This window comes from Urtica dioica, chromosome 8 (genome assembly GCF_054948205.1).
Source record: "Urtica dioica subsp. dioica isolate 48M chromosome 8, U.dioica_male_clone48M_v1_H2, whole genome shotgun sequence".
In the NCBI taxonomy this organism is placed as follows: domain Eukaryota; kingdom Viridiplantae; phylum Streptophyta; class Magnoliopsida; order Rosales; family Urticaceae; genus Urtica; species Urtica dioica.
Window position 1 is genome coordinate 11,940,654 of NC_142763.1, and position 15,496 is coordinate 11,956,149.

The 15,496-nt window shown below is 39.2% G+C and overlaps 2 protein-coding genes across 2 annotated transcripts; one reads left to right on the top strand and one right to left on the bottom strand.

Annotated features, from left to right (window-relative positions):
* The first annotated feature begins 2,944 nt into the window (after positions 1–2,944).
* LOC149388148 (putative pectate lyase 8) lies at positions 2,945–8,308 on the top strand. The gene is made up of 6 exons (XM_089624763.1): positions 2,945–3,164; positions 3,337–3,390; positions 4,157–4,225; positions 6,719–7,465; positions 7,538–7,676; positions 7,776–8,308. Exons 1-6 carry the CDS (start codon positions 3,079–3,081, stop codon positions 7,989–7,991), a joined length of 1,311 nt encoding a protein of 436 aa, XP_089480889.1. The 5' UTR covers positions 2,945–3,078; the 3' UTR covers positions 7,992–8,308.
* A 660-nt stretch (positions 8,309–8,968) lies between these two features.
* On the bottom strand, positions 8,969–12,112 carry TMKL1 (transmembrane kinase-like 1). The gene is made up of 2 exons (XM_089624188.1): positions 10,621–12,112; positions 8,969–9,871 (listed from the first exon to the last, which is right to left on the bottom strand). The coding sequence occupies exons 1-2, from the start codon at positions 12,038–12,040 to the stop codon at positions 9,228–9,230; spliced, it is 2,064 nt and encodes a 687-aa protein (XP_089480314.1). The 5' UTR covers positions 12,041–12,112; the 3' UTR covers positions 8,969–9,227.
* Positions 12,113–15,496: the final 3,384 nt, after the last annotated feature.

The following is a 15,496-nucleotide window of genomic DNA, read 5'->3' on the forward strand; positions in this document are numbered from 1 at the left end:
CGTAGCACACAAGAGATTAATTTAAGGCCATATATTTGCTCAAATGAATTATAATATCCCTTATCAGATATTTATATCCAATATGTTAATCAATTAATAATTTAATCTGTTAAAGGAGTCCTCATATCTCACATGAAATATGCTGAATATCAGGACAAATAACTGTAAATATTTTATTAAAAAAAACTGTAAATGTATTTTCAATAATTTTCCCACTACCATATTTTTTTAGGCACTGTATACTAGATCACCAGCATATTAATTTAGCACAAATGAAGTCTCTAATGAGAGGTTTAGCTATATTTTATCAGGTAACTCATTAAATTTTATTAATTTATTTCAATATTACTCTCTCTCTCTCTCTCTCTCTCTCTCTCTCTCTCTCTCTCTCTCTCTATATATATATATATATATATATATTAATTAATGCTCTAACATGTACCGAGGTCTCAATCTCGAAGGAATAATATCAGTCGTCGTTATTTTCGAATTCCAATCTTTAATCGAGTAATATTTATTATTTTTTTATGATAATTTTTTCATAAATATAATTTATATATTTGATTACATGAAACATTTAAGACTTGAGATCATATTACAAAAAAAAAAAAAAATCTTATAAATATTAAATAATTGAGACAAATTATTGTTTCGAGGGATTGAACTCATATTCTCATGCAAAAAGAGACCTCACAAACAAGAGATACTGTCACTCAAATTAGATGTTTTGGGTGAGTACCGTTTAGTTGTTCTTAGACTATCTTGCAATATTTTATGCGGACTTGAAAAGAAATCATAGGTCTTCAAATGTGCGATTCAGAGGTATGCCTTCGTTATGAGTCACAATGAATAGTTTATTCGTGCTTCTTTGTTTTTATACAGCCTTTACTTAGATTCTTGACTATTCATATGAAAATAGGATGTTAAATTCAATATATTATCGTAGAAGACTTTGGAAAGTAAAGGCTTTGTGGTCACTCCGTGAATAAACCTTAGAAATTGTGTTTCTAAGAGCATCTCCGGAGAACTCTATGACTTAATTTAGAGTAAGATTTCTCCAATAGAAGAAACTTTATAACTTTGAAACTCTATATAGTGTGGTTTTTACATCAAATGAATAATGTTGCATCAAATTTAGTGTAATGCTACTCATTTGGTGTAACGATTACACCAAATATTTATGCATTATTATAATCTAATTAATTCATAATCATTAACTAAAAGTACATATTTTAATTAATCAAAATTTTATTAATATATGTTTAACTGTTTGGAGAGTTGTTTATAATCCAAATTTATTTCTTCAATATTACTTAACCAAATTAAGCTGATAATTAATAATAATTTATAGATATCAAACTTAATTAATCCGATAATTAAAAGATATGCTAAATACAATTACATATTTATGTTTTCTTAATGGTGTATTATTTATTTCCTAAAAAATGTTGTATTATCTATGTAATGAAATTTATTAATTTTTACTTTTATTAATTATATTTTGTATTTTTAAATAATTTATTAGTGATTTATATTATATGTTACACAGATAAATAAAATAAAATATTATATATATATATATATATATTCAATTAGACATTACAAATATCTAATAAAATTAAGACACTTCATCTAAAAACATTTAGATCAAAAAGACTAATAAAAAAATATAATTTTAGAATATTTCCTTTAGTGTAAGATATAATGTAACATTATTGGAGCAAAATTATTTTTGGTGTAAAAGTTACACTAAATTTGGTTTGAAAATTACACCAAATTTGGTATATCCCTCTAAGTGTGATTTGATCTACAATTTATCATTTAGGGGTTGCTAATAGTGTGATTTGATGATGTGCTCACTTGGTTGATAAATGGAGGCTCGTAATTAACTACGTGCCTGACTATTTTGGGCTAAAATGTGTTTTCAAACAAACCAAACGCGACAGTAGTTCCATTTCATTTTCAAGTCAAATTTGTAAGGATATCCTGATAAGGATGAATATTCTTCAATATATTACGATAATTACTAAGAATAATATTTTGTTTTACTACACAATTATTAGGACTTGCAACGTAGATCATTTTGATTGTCAATTTTTTTTTTTTTTATACTAATAGTCTATAAATTGATATGGACAATCAATCCATATACTGAGAGATATTAGTATAAAAAAGTGAGGTGTAGTGAAGGGTAAAACGGAAAATGATTATTAAAAAAAAACGTGAATGTACAGTATACCTAAAAAAAGGATTTTTAATGTTCTTCAATTCAAGAGGAAAATGGATAACCTTCTTTTCCTTTTATGGATACTGAATATATACGGAAATAAATTATCTTCAAAATACCAAGATACATTTCGCGGTAACAAGCGGGAAGGTAATATTTTGAAGGTTTAATTATGCGGGAGAGAAATTTTGGTCACCGGAAGAGCCGGTTTGTTTGTGGGACCCATAATCCTATAAGCCATTCATACGGAATTACCGTACCGCTGGGATTGACACCTGTCGAGCGCCGACATACCTTAAATAAAAAAATCCCTGATAGAGTACGCGCATCCACAGGGAAACGATTTCTTAAATCACTCATTGAGCCATTCACGTTTCCACGTGGCTTCTGGTTGCAGCGAGTTAGAATCGTCGTCAATATGGCGCGTGTAATGACGTGGATAAACAGTGGTCCCCACGGTGTCGAAGAGAGAGACTGCCTCGCACGTGATAGACCGACACACACCCACTTTGACACGTTGGCAGAGGCGAGAGCGGAGTGAGAAAACGGTGATGAGATTCAGTTAGAGGCGGTTACGATGGGTGGTAAAATGGTCGTTAAGTGTGGTACGATTTTTCATAACCGTGGTTAAACCCGAGTCAGTCATTTTTATTTTAATATTATTTTTATTTATTGGACTTTCAAACGATCCGTTTCCATTTCGCTATAAAGACATTGCTCAATCGGACCATTTCCTTAGGCTCTATTTCTCAAGCTTCTTTCTCTTTCTTTCAGTTTTTTTTTTTCCTCTGTTCAATCCACACACTTGAAACTGAGACAGAGAAAGCGAAGCTTGTGACTTAGGAGCAGCAATGGCTGTTTCTCTGAGAACCACCGTCTTTCTGTGTTCTCTGCTTTTTCTCTTAGCGACACTCTGTAGCGTAAAAGCTTCGTCGAGGTATGTACACCAACACTACGCGTCCGAATTGAGCTCTGAAATTCTCTGTTTTTTTCATCGTCAAAACTTCTAATTAGCCATATTTACGAGAGTGCTTCGGAGAGTGAAATTTACCGGTTTTCGGTGTTTTTTTTTTTTTTTTTTTTTTTTTTTTTTTTTTTTTAAAAAACAGGTCAGTAGAAGGAGATGAGTCTCAGAGCTTGAAGAATTCTACAATGGCGAACTGGTTAGTTCTTAGTCCGAATTTTGAAAACCTAAAAAAAGGCTCTTTATTTCCGTTGTCTTTGCGTCTGATCTGAACCGTCTAATACCTGGCTGAGGAAATATCCTAGCCGTGGGATTAGTAAAGCTCAAAATTGTCTGATACTTGCTCGAACAAAATACGACGTCAATATCAGATCTGACTAATCCAAATCGTCAATGTCGTTATTTTCTTATTTTAGTTGTAGCAGAGTAGTCTTTATAAAAAAAAAAAAAAAATTGATTCATAACCTTTTCTTTTCTAAACACAGATATTTTGGTTGAAAAGTTATAATCATCACGATTCACAGAGAGTTTTGAAATCATTAATGAATCAACATTTTCTTTACGATGTTCGCTGTTGCATGCATATGAAAGGAAACCATGAATCAAAAAATAAACCACTGAGTACTCTGAGGGCATTATGGTAATTTGAGCACGTGGTCTGAAGCAACTTCCTTTTCAGAATAAATTTGGGTCTCTAAACTGACATGGCCGGTGTGGCTGTTCGCTGTGCCTTCTTTGCACTATTTATTAATTAAACATTCACTTTAGAACGGGATTTTAAAAAGTGCAATGTTTTATTTATTTTTACTGAAAATGTGCTATGGTAGAATAAAAAGCTATAATTTATTGATCACAAACACTAACTTAGGTTGTAATTAATTTATTCAATGTGTTGTCTTTCCCTATCTTGTTTGGTATGTTGACTTTTGTGTTAATATTTTTTTTTTACTCGTATTAATTTACAGGTTCGATGATGAATCTAGGAATGAACATGCCGTAGATAATCCAGAGGAAATTGCCAACATGGTTGATATGTAAGTCATGCCTCTTATCTTTTGATCTTGAAGTTAAAACAAATGCGTTTCTCATCATTTACTTAACATTGACTACATTTAATTATATACCATCAAATCAAACCATAGTTAAACCGGTCTCCAATGACATTTAATTCTTCATTAACTACCAATTGTTGTTTCCTAATTCCATCGGGAGATGGGACGCATGAACAATAGCCGGCATGGTCTACACGTTACTAGCATACAATAAATATATCTGTGCATTTTCCTAACCAGAAAAAAAAAAATTCTTAGTTTATTTTAAGCCATGAAAAAATTACATCATTTGTCATGATTAGGCACCCAAATCAACTCAATTCCTTTTCTTTTATAATTTTCTATCTTTGGTAAAATTCTTTGCACTCATCGATATTTTGGGAAACTACAATTCTATGATTGATAAACACCAACTTTCACTATTTCGTTAGGAACAAAAAGAAACAGTGTTTAAGAGTAAATTTAGTGGGTAAATAATAATATAATATGTTATTAGATATTAGTGGCTAATCTACTCTAGTAAATTAATAGGATATAAAAAAAAGTAATAAGTAGATGAGAATATGATATTCCTTTTTTTAGACAACAATTAATTAATTAAGAATAAAATTGAGCATCAATCAATCAAAAAAAAAAAAAAAAAAAACCCAAACCCATGTTATTTTGCCTTTCACCACCAAATCCTTCTCTAACAATCCTCGTTGACAGCTGCTTTCCCACATGCCCTTGTCCCCAGATCCGCTCGTCACGCTTCTGAAAATTCATTTCCTCTTAATGTCGTTTTCGCACAAAATCCAAATCTCATTCCTTTTGGTCATCTTTGATCTTCTCTCCCTCCCAACTAATGCCTTATCTCCCATATATAGAGCTATATATATCACTCTTTTAAACTGTTCATAATTCTCCACTAAATTTGCCTTACTTGACCACCGTAAATGAAACAGTCCATCTTATGCACGTCTGTTTGTTTTTAGTAGTAGTATTAAACAAAATGTGTTTGTCGTTTATACTAAATTCGTCATAATTCATTTATGTCTACTTTTCCTTTTATCTGAACCAAATGAAGGCAACATTTAGATATGAGTCATAGAAAAGAACCCTGGAATCCAATGACACCAAATTCCCTTGGCAGTCAATTTGATGTCACTAAAACACTGGACTCTGAAAAATAGTAAAAAAAAAAAATTAAACCCCATCATCATCATCATGATATCCATTTATACATTAATTGAATCTTCGAACTCACTCGAGACAAATGAGTGAGAAGTGTAGGACTCTGATAGCGAAAATATCAAAAGTTACACATTGCATATAGTATGAAACACATTATATGACTCATTTCAGTGCACTTATTATTCACCAGCAATGTTGTGGGACAGACAGAGCCAACTTAAAATCTTTCTCACTCTCTCACCAGCCTGTCAAACCAGGCAGAGACATAAGAGCTTCGGAACCACATACCAAAGATCTACTAGTTTCATTGTCATGATTTATTCTTACTCTTCCAAAAAAAGAAAACAAAAAAAATCATATCCGGATCTTTTTTTTTTCTATCTAAACGTCGATCCCTCTATTTTTAACTCGACTCTCTCGACAGAGTGACTGTCACAGAACAATGTTCTTTAACGAGACCAGCATGGTCTCATTAATTACACCTTTCTTTCTTTTTCGCAGCATAACTCATTTATAATCTAATAAATACATAAACAGTTACCTCCACCGACACGCCATTCTTTTACCTTTAAATAATCTCTAGACATACATACATAACCCAACTTCCGCATTTACTACTGTCCTTCCTTTGACAAAAAAAGAAGAAGGAAAGGTTATCAGTCAATTCCCTCCGTATTGACCGTATCAATCAATCCGTACCCCCAATATTCTACCATCACCCCTTAACTTTTACCCACTAGTCTAATTAATTATGAAATAGATTATGTATAAATAAAATTAACCCACTAGTCAAAGATCACCGAGCCAAAAATGTAAATTAAGGGCTAATATGAAAAAAAAAAAAAGTTCAAGAGAGATTAATTTGTAAAATTTTAGACCAAAGAAAAAAAAAATGTAATTTGTTTTTTTTTTTTGGCCTTAACTAAATCTATCCCTTTCTAAATCTAAAAAACTGTATTGACACTCAATAGTAACACACTTTTTTAACAAAAAATTAATTAAATAGTCGACTAAAACATTTGATAATGCTATATAATCAACGTTTCGTTAATCTTAGGTAAATAGCCATAAAGATGACGTGATCTAATAAATGAAAGTGGTTATTTACCTGAGATTTACGTTTGTAAATATATGGAAGCAGTGATTATTTACTTAAGATTTACGAAACGTTAACTATTTAGCAATGTCAAACTGTAAATATGACTATTTATCTATCTAACGGACTCTTATTTAAAAAAAATTCTAATGATTTCGCTAATTAATTTTTTGGAGTATTGACTAATGCGAGAGGAAATGAAACAGGGAGATAAGCAACCACACGGAGAGGCGGCGGCTGGGCTACTTCTCTTGCGGGACGGGGAACCCGGTGGACGACTGCTGGCGTTGCGACAAGCGGTGGCACCTCCGTCGGAAACGGCTCGCCAACTGCGGCATCGGCTTCGGCCGCAACGCCATCGGCGGCCGCGACGGACGCTACTACGTCGTCAGCAACCCCCGCGACGACGACCCCGTCAACCCCAAACCGGGGACGCTCCGCCACGCCGTCATCCAGGAACGACCCCTCTGGATCGTCTTCAAGCGCGACATGGTCATTACTCTCAAGCAAGAGCTCCTCATGAACAGCTTCAAGACCATCGACGGCCGCGGAGCCAACGTTCACATCGCCTACGGGGCTTGCATCACCATCCAGTTCGTGACCAATGTGATCATCCACGGGCTCCATATCCACCACTGCAAGCCCACCGGGAACGCCATGGTTCGAAGCTCCCCGACTCACTACGGGTGGAGGACTATGGCCGACGGTGACGCGGTTTCCATCTTCGGGTCGAGTCATATCTGGGTTGATCACAACTCGCTCTCGAACTGCGCCGACGGGCTTGTCGACGCCATTATGGGATCCACTGCGATCACGATCTCGAATAACTACTTTACGCATCACAACGAGGTCATTTTGTTGGGACACAGCGACTCGTACACCAGGGACAAGCAAATGCAGGTCACCATTGCTTATAACCACTTCGGCGAGGGTCTTATCCAGAGAATGCCGAGGTAAGAAAACGATTTCTCTCTTTGTGTTCTCTGACTGACGATGAGTGAGTAATATATTGATTGGCGTTTCAGGTGTCGGCACGGGTATTTCCACGTGGTGAACAATGACTACACGCACTGGGAAATGTACGCCATTGGTGGGAGTGCTAACCCGACTATCAACAGCCAGGGCAACAGATATCTCGCCCCAGCAAACCCTTTTGCCAAAGAGGTACGTGAATGAAACACTGACACACACACACAAACAAATGACAATGGATTGGTTAACTAGTTTGATCACACTGATTGAACTGATTCGTTGGATGATCAGGTCACAAAGAGAGTTGACTCTGGGTACTGGAAGCACTGGAATTGGAGATCATCGGGAGACCTTATGTTGAACGGTGCGTATTTCACCTCATCGGGGGCTGGTTCGGCGTCAAGCTACGCAAGAGCCTCGAGCTTGGGTGCCAAGTCATCCACCATGGTCGGAACCATCACTGCCGCGGCCGGGGTACTTAATTGCCGATTCGGCTCGCAGTGTTAATTACATCACCAAAAAAAAAAAGATATATATAAGAAAAAAAAAATGGAAGGAGAATAGTATTCAAATTTTTTCTTCCTATCATTATTGGTATAGCAAAAGTATCATTACCCTGTGAGTGAACTTCTCAAGTCATTCTGTTTTTTACAAGCCTTATTTGTATTTTCTCTCGGCTGTCAAATTTGAGTATTTGACACAAGTGTAAATTTTTTCTTTTCTTTTTTTTACTTCTTTTACAGTCAGAAATGTTCACATTTTTAATCTATTAATGAAATTACTGCACGGTGCCGCTACTTAGCGAGCTTTAAGTGCTCAAACCATCTGTTGCTTCATTTGTATGAGATATCTCTTCTTATTTGATCCTCTTTATCAAATTGTGGAAAGAAAATGTTACAACTACGAACCTCCAGCATTGTATTCTAAAAATAATTAATAAGCAAAAAAACTATGACAAGAAAGTACTAATGATTGGAGTGGGCTGCTCTATCCAAAAACAAATCTTCATTCATTATAATTTAGGAAAACGTGCGCGACTATAATGCAATGTTTAATCCCAACTAATGTTTTGTTCAGTTAAATATTGGACCTTAACTAATATCAAAGCCCAAATCTGGGTGTTTCATTGGATTGATATGTGGCCCATGATTCGAGGTGTCAAAAGGTTCAGGCTGAATCCCACTGACTTTTTATTCAAGCCCTTTTTTTCAAGTCCAAGAGAGCCGGACCGATCCAAACCTATTTACTAGAGGTCCGAGCCGGGCCGGACTTAGGGAATATGACCTTTGGGCCAACCCGGGACCAAATTCTCATATTTTATGGTGGAGTGGAGACTTTCCACTAAGACAATAAAGAAAAAGAAATAAAAACAATCATCAATAAGATCACCTAAATTCCTATCCATTGTAAAATAGGCAACAATAATGAACACTTTTGATAATAACAAACAACAAATATAGAAGGTGTCTACTTTCACTCCTGGCCTCAGACTAAGTAAGCCTTAATAATAAAAAAAGAGACATTAAAGATTACTTTTCAAGTTGTATAGAATAAACACTTTTAATAAAGAGAAGATATTGATGTACATCTAGCCAGACAGAAAACCTCCATAAAGATTTAAAAAAAAAAAAAAAACTATCATCAATATGATCGCCTAAATAAATAACCCCCCTTGTCCTTTGGTAAACACTGCAAACAATAATGAAAAAGAAAAGCCAACGTAAAAAAAAAAAAAAAAAAACCTCAAAAAGGTGTACCAATTTCACTCCTGGTCTCGGTAGGGCTATACAAAGCAGACCTGTTTCTGGGCCTATTCTCCTCCAACTGCTTGACCACCTCGTCCATGGCCGGCCTCACCGCCGGCACCGGAGCACAACAACCCATCGCGAGCTTCAGCGCCTGAATCAGCCCTTCCTCCATCGGGCTCCGAATCCCTTTAATCACCTCCGCATCGAAAACCTCCATCGTCGTCTCCTCCAAAACCGCCACCTTGACCATCGCCGGAAGATCGACAAACTCTCCTCCTCCGCCGCTGCTCTTCCCGGGCTTTTTTCCGATCAGAATCTCGAGCAAGAGGATCCCAAAGGCGTATACGTCGGTCCTCGAGCTGCACTTCTTCATCCTCTGGAGCTCGGGGGCCTTGTAGCCGTCGGATTTCGCCTGAGCCACGATCTCGTCCGCCACCGCCGCCACCATGATCTTGTCGAGCCCGAACTCGGTGAGCCTCGCCACGAAGAAGTCGTCGACCAGCACGTTCTTCGACCTTATGTTGCTGTGGGTCACGGGCGGCTCTAGGCCCGTGTGTAGGTGGGCCAGCCCGCGGGCTATCCCGAGAGCGATCTTGTGCCTCCGCGCCCAGTTCAGCGCCGGCTTCCCTGCCCTCGATTCTGCGTATTCGATACACGAAAAACAAGACTTTACTTATTTGATCACATAGCTATGACACAGAAATATCAGGAATTAGTCGAATCCGCGGCTAAGTCACACCTCTAAAACATTTGGCATTGCAAAATAGCTAACTTTCAAGATTTTAAACAAAAGTACTAAATTTCAAGAATGTGACAATTAATTTGAAAATAACATTATTTTCTAACCATTTGTTTTTGCAACTAATCAATATAAACCTACGACTTTGGGGGTTTTAAGTTTTGAAGGTTTTTTTGTTAATTGATTTGATTTGTTTTGGTTTTTCTTGATTTACACGACGTTGAAATTTTGGAAGTTAAGTTGGCATTTTTTTTTCAATTTTAATTGGTAATTAATAAGCGGCGTTTTTGTCAAATTTATTCCGTTTATTTGGTTAATGACCTATTTTATAACATATACCAAACGTTAATGACTATTTGCAAAATAGCTGATGTTTCTTCGTCAAGTTTAGCAAAATGTGAAATTTTGAATGTTTTGCAAAAACAAAACTCTTGTTTAGGAAACTGAAACCAGTTACCATCAATTTCACAAAAAACACCAAGTAAATTAAGACCAAGTAGAGTTTTTTTTATGTCTAAAACTTAGACCTTTATGTATAGCTAAAGATTTCACAACTTAATTTCCAAACAGTCTCAAGGCACAACTAAAAAAAAAAAAAAAAAAAAAAAAAAAAAAAAAAAAAAAAAAAAAAAGAGACTGACTGACTAACCGTGCAAGAAATGATGAAGGGTTGTATGAGGAAGGTGATCATAGATGAGAAGCTTCTCTCCTCTCTTGCCCTGATAGAATGCCCTGAGCGGAATCAGATTCTCGTGCCTCACCCGACCCAATTGCCTTATCACCGGAACGCAGCTTCCCCGATCTCTGCAACTCCCTTCCCTCAGCAGCCTCAGCGCGATCGTCCCTCCGTCCCCGAGCTTGGCCTTGTACACCGTCCCGTAATTAGTCTTCTCCAGAACCTGACCCGTCGCGTTCAGAACCTCTTCCAAGCTCAAGTGTTCCCCGCCCTGGAACAGAATCAGCTTCCCGTCCCCGTTCGGTTTGGGATTCGTTCGAATCCCGTCTTCTTCTTCTTCTTCTTCTCCGATGACCTCTTCTTCGTCGAAGTCTTCGTCGCTCTCGGTCCGGCTCTTCTTCCTCTTCCTGTGCTGGACGTACCCGATCAGGACCGAGGCGAGGACCACCGTCCCGGTCATCAGCCCGATCACCAGCCCTGCCACGGCCCCGGAGCTCAGCCGGGAATTACCGGCGGCGACGCAGCTTTTCGTCAATGGAGGCCCGCAGAGCGAAAGGCTGTTTCCTTCGAACGCTTCTCTCCCGAACTTCGACAACGGAAGAGCTCCGGTGAAGTTGTTGCGAGAAAGATCGAGTCTTTCGAGGGTTTTGTCGAGCCCGGACAGTGCTGCCGGGATTTGGCCCGACAGAAGGTTGTTTCCAAGATCGAGTCTTTTCAGGGAAATGAGGTGGGTGACGAACTCCGGGAACGGACCGGTGAGTTTGTTGTCGCCCAAGTCGAGAGAGATGAGATTCGAACAGGTCGAGTTGGGAAGAGCGGGTTCGAGGATCGGGCCGGAGAGGTTGTTTCCGTGGAGGCTTAGCGAGACGAGTCTGTCGCAGAGGTTCCAGATGGAGGGAGGCAAGTCTCCGGCGAGGGCGTTGTCGGCGAGGTTGAGGTCGGAGAGAGAGGAGGCGTAGCCGAGCTCGAGAGGGATCGAGCCGCGGAGATTGTTGATGTTCAGGTAGAGGCTTGAGAGCATGGAAAACTCGGCGATCTCTCTGGGGAGAGAGCCGGAGAGATTTGCCGAGGGGAGCTGGAGAGAGAGGAGGCGAAGAGAGGGGTCTCTGGAGAGACTGAGGTTCGTCCACTGCGGCGACGAAACGTCGTCGCACCGGACGGGAGACCCGTCGGAGAACGACCATCTCAGGCCTCTCCATTGGCACACCGGGACTGTCAGATTCCACGACGATACGAGCAGGTTCTCCGAGCTTCCTTGCAGCGAGGGCTTGATGCTTTTCAAGAGAAGCAAAATATCCGCAGAGTAAGAAGATGAAGAAGAAGAAGAGGAAAGACAAAAGTTGAGGAAGAAGAGGAAAGTGACTAGAGAGGAGAAGAGCTTTGAGACCTCCATTAGAGAGAGAGAGAGAGAGAGAGAGAGAGAGACGTTTCAGAGGGGGTTTATTCTCAAGTCTTTTTGGGAAAGCTGACAAGAGTGTTGACTAGTAGTGATCTGGTAGAGTGAGTTATATTTTGAACGGTCGTGATTGGAATGATGATTTTTTTAATTTTATTTATTTATTTTGCGCGCAAAGTTTCATGTTCATAACAATCATGCCGTTTTTTCAATTTGTTTTAAATGATTGATCGGACGGTGGAGAGGCACTCGTTGTTGGGTGTGGTGTGAGCGACAAACACTTTTTGGGTTCATTTTCATCATTCAAGGTTTCGCTTTTTTGTGTAAATTTTATTGTGTTTCTTTGCACGCTCGCTCTCTCACATTGGAATATTTGGTTCATTTCTTTTTTAATATTATTTTTGGACAGAGGAGTTTGTCTTCTTTTTAACAATGTAAAGATCTTTGCTTAATGGCCCACATTACTTACCCTGATCCTTCCTTCATCTCTCACCTTTGTGGTCAACCGATGTTTACTGAATTCCCACTTCTACTTATAGGACATCCATAAAAAAAATGTAGTGCATTATCAATTTTCATATAGCATTAGCAATTAATGTAAATATCATTTGATAATAAAAAAAAACTAACTATTGAATTGAAAATGTCGACTTATAAATATGTAATGTATGAGCTACATTATTTTTCAAGATAGCAACTAAAACTAAAGTTGATAGTTGTTGACATACAAAAATGGTACAACAATTGTCCTGCGAGGAGCACTAGGGTCCGAGTAGGGAGCCCCGACCACACATAGGTTCCAGGTAGGATTTTCTCTATATACAGACGAATCTAGTACAAGAGAGCAGGGGTGACCGTGCTCTTGATGAGCTGCCTACGTATCCGCGTTTGCGGGATCAGGTCATGACGTAGTTCAAGAATGTGGATGAGGGTGCTTTTGGATAGGTGAGATTTCCGGCGTATACTCCTCCCTCATGTGGTCCTCCGACTATGAGCGAGATTTCAGCATACGCCTCACCCTTCTGTTCCTCTTGATCCCCTTGTTCGGCCTTGAACTTCTTCAACGCTCCTCTTCGGATTAGAGTTTCTATAGCTTCTTTGAGGTTGAAGCAGTCAGCAGTGCGATGACCGATGTCCGCGTGGAAAGCACAATATTTTGTTTTATCTCTTCTTGATATATCTTTCTTGATCGGTCTTGGCTTAGGGAAATCCTCTTTGTCCTATGTAAGACTAAATATCTCCTCTATCGGGGTATTGAGCTTATGATATTTATCGAACTTACTGGAAAAAGGCTTCAGAGGCCCTGCTCCTGACCGGCTCTTCTTCGGTGGGCGATTGTCCTCGGAATGTCGTTCCCTGTGCTCTTCTCGGTAGCTCTTTGGTGGCTTTGCTTTTCTTGCCGCCATCCTTGCTTCCTTCGCGTTGATATACTTCTGAGCTCTCTTCAGAAAATCGTTGTAATCCCTTGGACTAGTTTTCTGAAGTGACCACCAGAATTCTGATTCTGTTCGGACACCGGAGGAGATCCCGAAGAGCTTAAAGTCTTCGTTCAGATCGTCGACTTGAAGAGCTTGCTCCGAGTAGCGATTAATAAAATCTTTTAGAGATTCATCATGGGCTTGTCTCACCGCTAGCAGCCTTTCTTTGGGAGTTTTCCCCGAACTGGAGCCGACAAACTGTTCCATGAATTTTCTGGATAACTGCTTCCAGGACCCTATGGAGTTTGGCTTTAGCTTTCTATACCACCTTTTGGCTGAGCCAGTTAAAGTGATAGAGAATGCTCTGCACATAACTTCTGGTCCTGCACCTTGTAACAGCATCCAAGAAGAAAAGGTGTCTAGATGGTCTCCTGGGTCGGTTTTCCCATCGTATACTGGGATGCTCGGCATCCTGAAACGATCTGGCAGCGGGTGTTCTAACACGCGTGCTGTGAAATGGGAGATAGCCTCTCCAACTTTCGGGATAGACTCCTTTTGACCTAGGGCCACTTCTTCGATCCGACGCTCGAATCTCCTAAAATTTGTTTTGTTGGTGCTCGCGCTGTCTTCAGTTTTCGAGCTTACCATGCTATTTCTGAAAGTGTTTGAATGACCTCTGTCCATAGTGGGCTGGTACCGATCAGGAATCTTTTCCTGACTGGACTGCTCTTTCTCGGATTCAGAGTCATATTCCATTCTCTCATACCGATCTTTAGCATGTTTCCGAGATTTCTTAACCTGCGGATCCTGCCCGACGGGTTCTTTCCCCGATCGGTGTGAGGGTTCTTCATCTGGGATCACTACTGCGCTTCGCAGTGTGACTTTCTTCGCCTGCAGCCTTCTCTTCAGCTCCATGTTATTCGCCTCTAGGACCAAAAGACGCTCTTGCATCTGTCTGAATTGTTCCTCGAGACTGGGCTCCGGGAGAAGTTCAGCTATTTCCTCCTGGGTGAGAGGCAAGGTGCGATTGTGATGTTCTATCTCCGTCTCCTGGTTAGGGACAGTGATCGGGGTGGATGAGCCAGCCATATTCTTCAGTCCCCCTCCTTCTAGCGCCAACTGTTGACCTGTAAAATTAGTACAACAATATCTCACGAAAATAAACAGACTCCGAGTACGAGGGCTCCGAGTACAGAGATGATTTAGGCAAGACTTTCTCTTTATACAGACGAATCTAATACAAGAGAGCAGTGTTTTCTAGAAGTTCTAAGTGAAAGAAAGTGAGTCAAAAGTCCCCTTTGGTTCTGTACCGCAGCCTCTATTTATACTCGTCCGGTGTGGCCTCGTGGTCGTGTCTCTGACGGTTATTCTGGGGAACGTGGGGTGATCAATCCCACGTTCTGGACGGTTTTGGGTAACTGCCTCTTACCTCTCGCTGAGGTGGACGGTTAATACTCTTCGTTTGGTTCCTGAACCGTCAAGGTGTGCGTTTTAGGGTTTGAAACATGTTTTCTTTTGGTTTTGACTAGTCTTTGACCCACGTTATTCTCTTCTCTCCGAAGTTTTGATCGGTGAGTTTCGTTCTTGACTTATGAACGGTTCGTTCCTTTTCAGTGGATGGCCCTTGGGTTTACTTAACATGAGCTCGGTGCTGGATTCTTCTCGCTGCTCGGGGGTCCGACTACCCTGCTCGGTGTCTGACTAATTTATCCCGTAACAATAGTATTAGTGTATTACCCATGAAAATATAGTACTAACTTGATTATTATGTATGACTATGGTTGGCCCACGCGCATGTGGGTCACAGTACAAAATATTCAGAGAAGAAAAAGAGATTCGAGTAGGTGAGATGGAAAGATAAACAATGAAAGGTACTATAAGATATATGAATAAATCATTAGTGGAAATATATAGAAATGATACGTGCTCTTTGAGTATTATTACGAAAATACAGATAAAATTGAAGAGGACAGTGAATTTTTAAAAAGAATACAGGGTGAGTAAAAAGAATAAAAAGTTATACATTGCTTATAAT

Excerpts from the sequence above, each read along its gene's own strand:
- LOC149388148 (XM_089624763.1), top strand. The coding sequence starts at position 3,079 with ATGGCTGTTTCTCTGAGAACCACCGTCTTTCTGTGTTCTCTGCTTTTT. Across the intron at positions 3,165-3,336 it reads AGCGTAAAAGCTTCGTCGAG|GTCAGTAGAAGGAGATGAGT; the intron begins GTATGTACACCA and ends TTTAAAAAACAG. Across the intron at positions 3,391-4,156 it reads AATTCTACAATGGCGAACTG|GTTCGATGATGAATCTAGGA; the intron begins GTTAGTTCTTAG and ends ATTAATTTACAG.
- TMKL1 (XM_089624188.1), bottom strand. The coding sequence starts at position 12,040 with ATGGAGGTCTCAAAGCTCTTCTCCTCTCTAGTCACTTTCCTCTTCTTC. Across the intron at positions 9,872-10,620 it reads CCTTCATCATTTCTTGCACG|AATCGAGGGCAGGGAAGCCG; the intron begins GTTAGTCAGTCA and ends TCGAATACGCAG.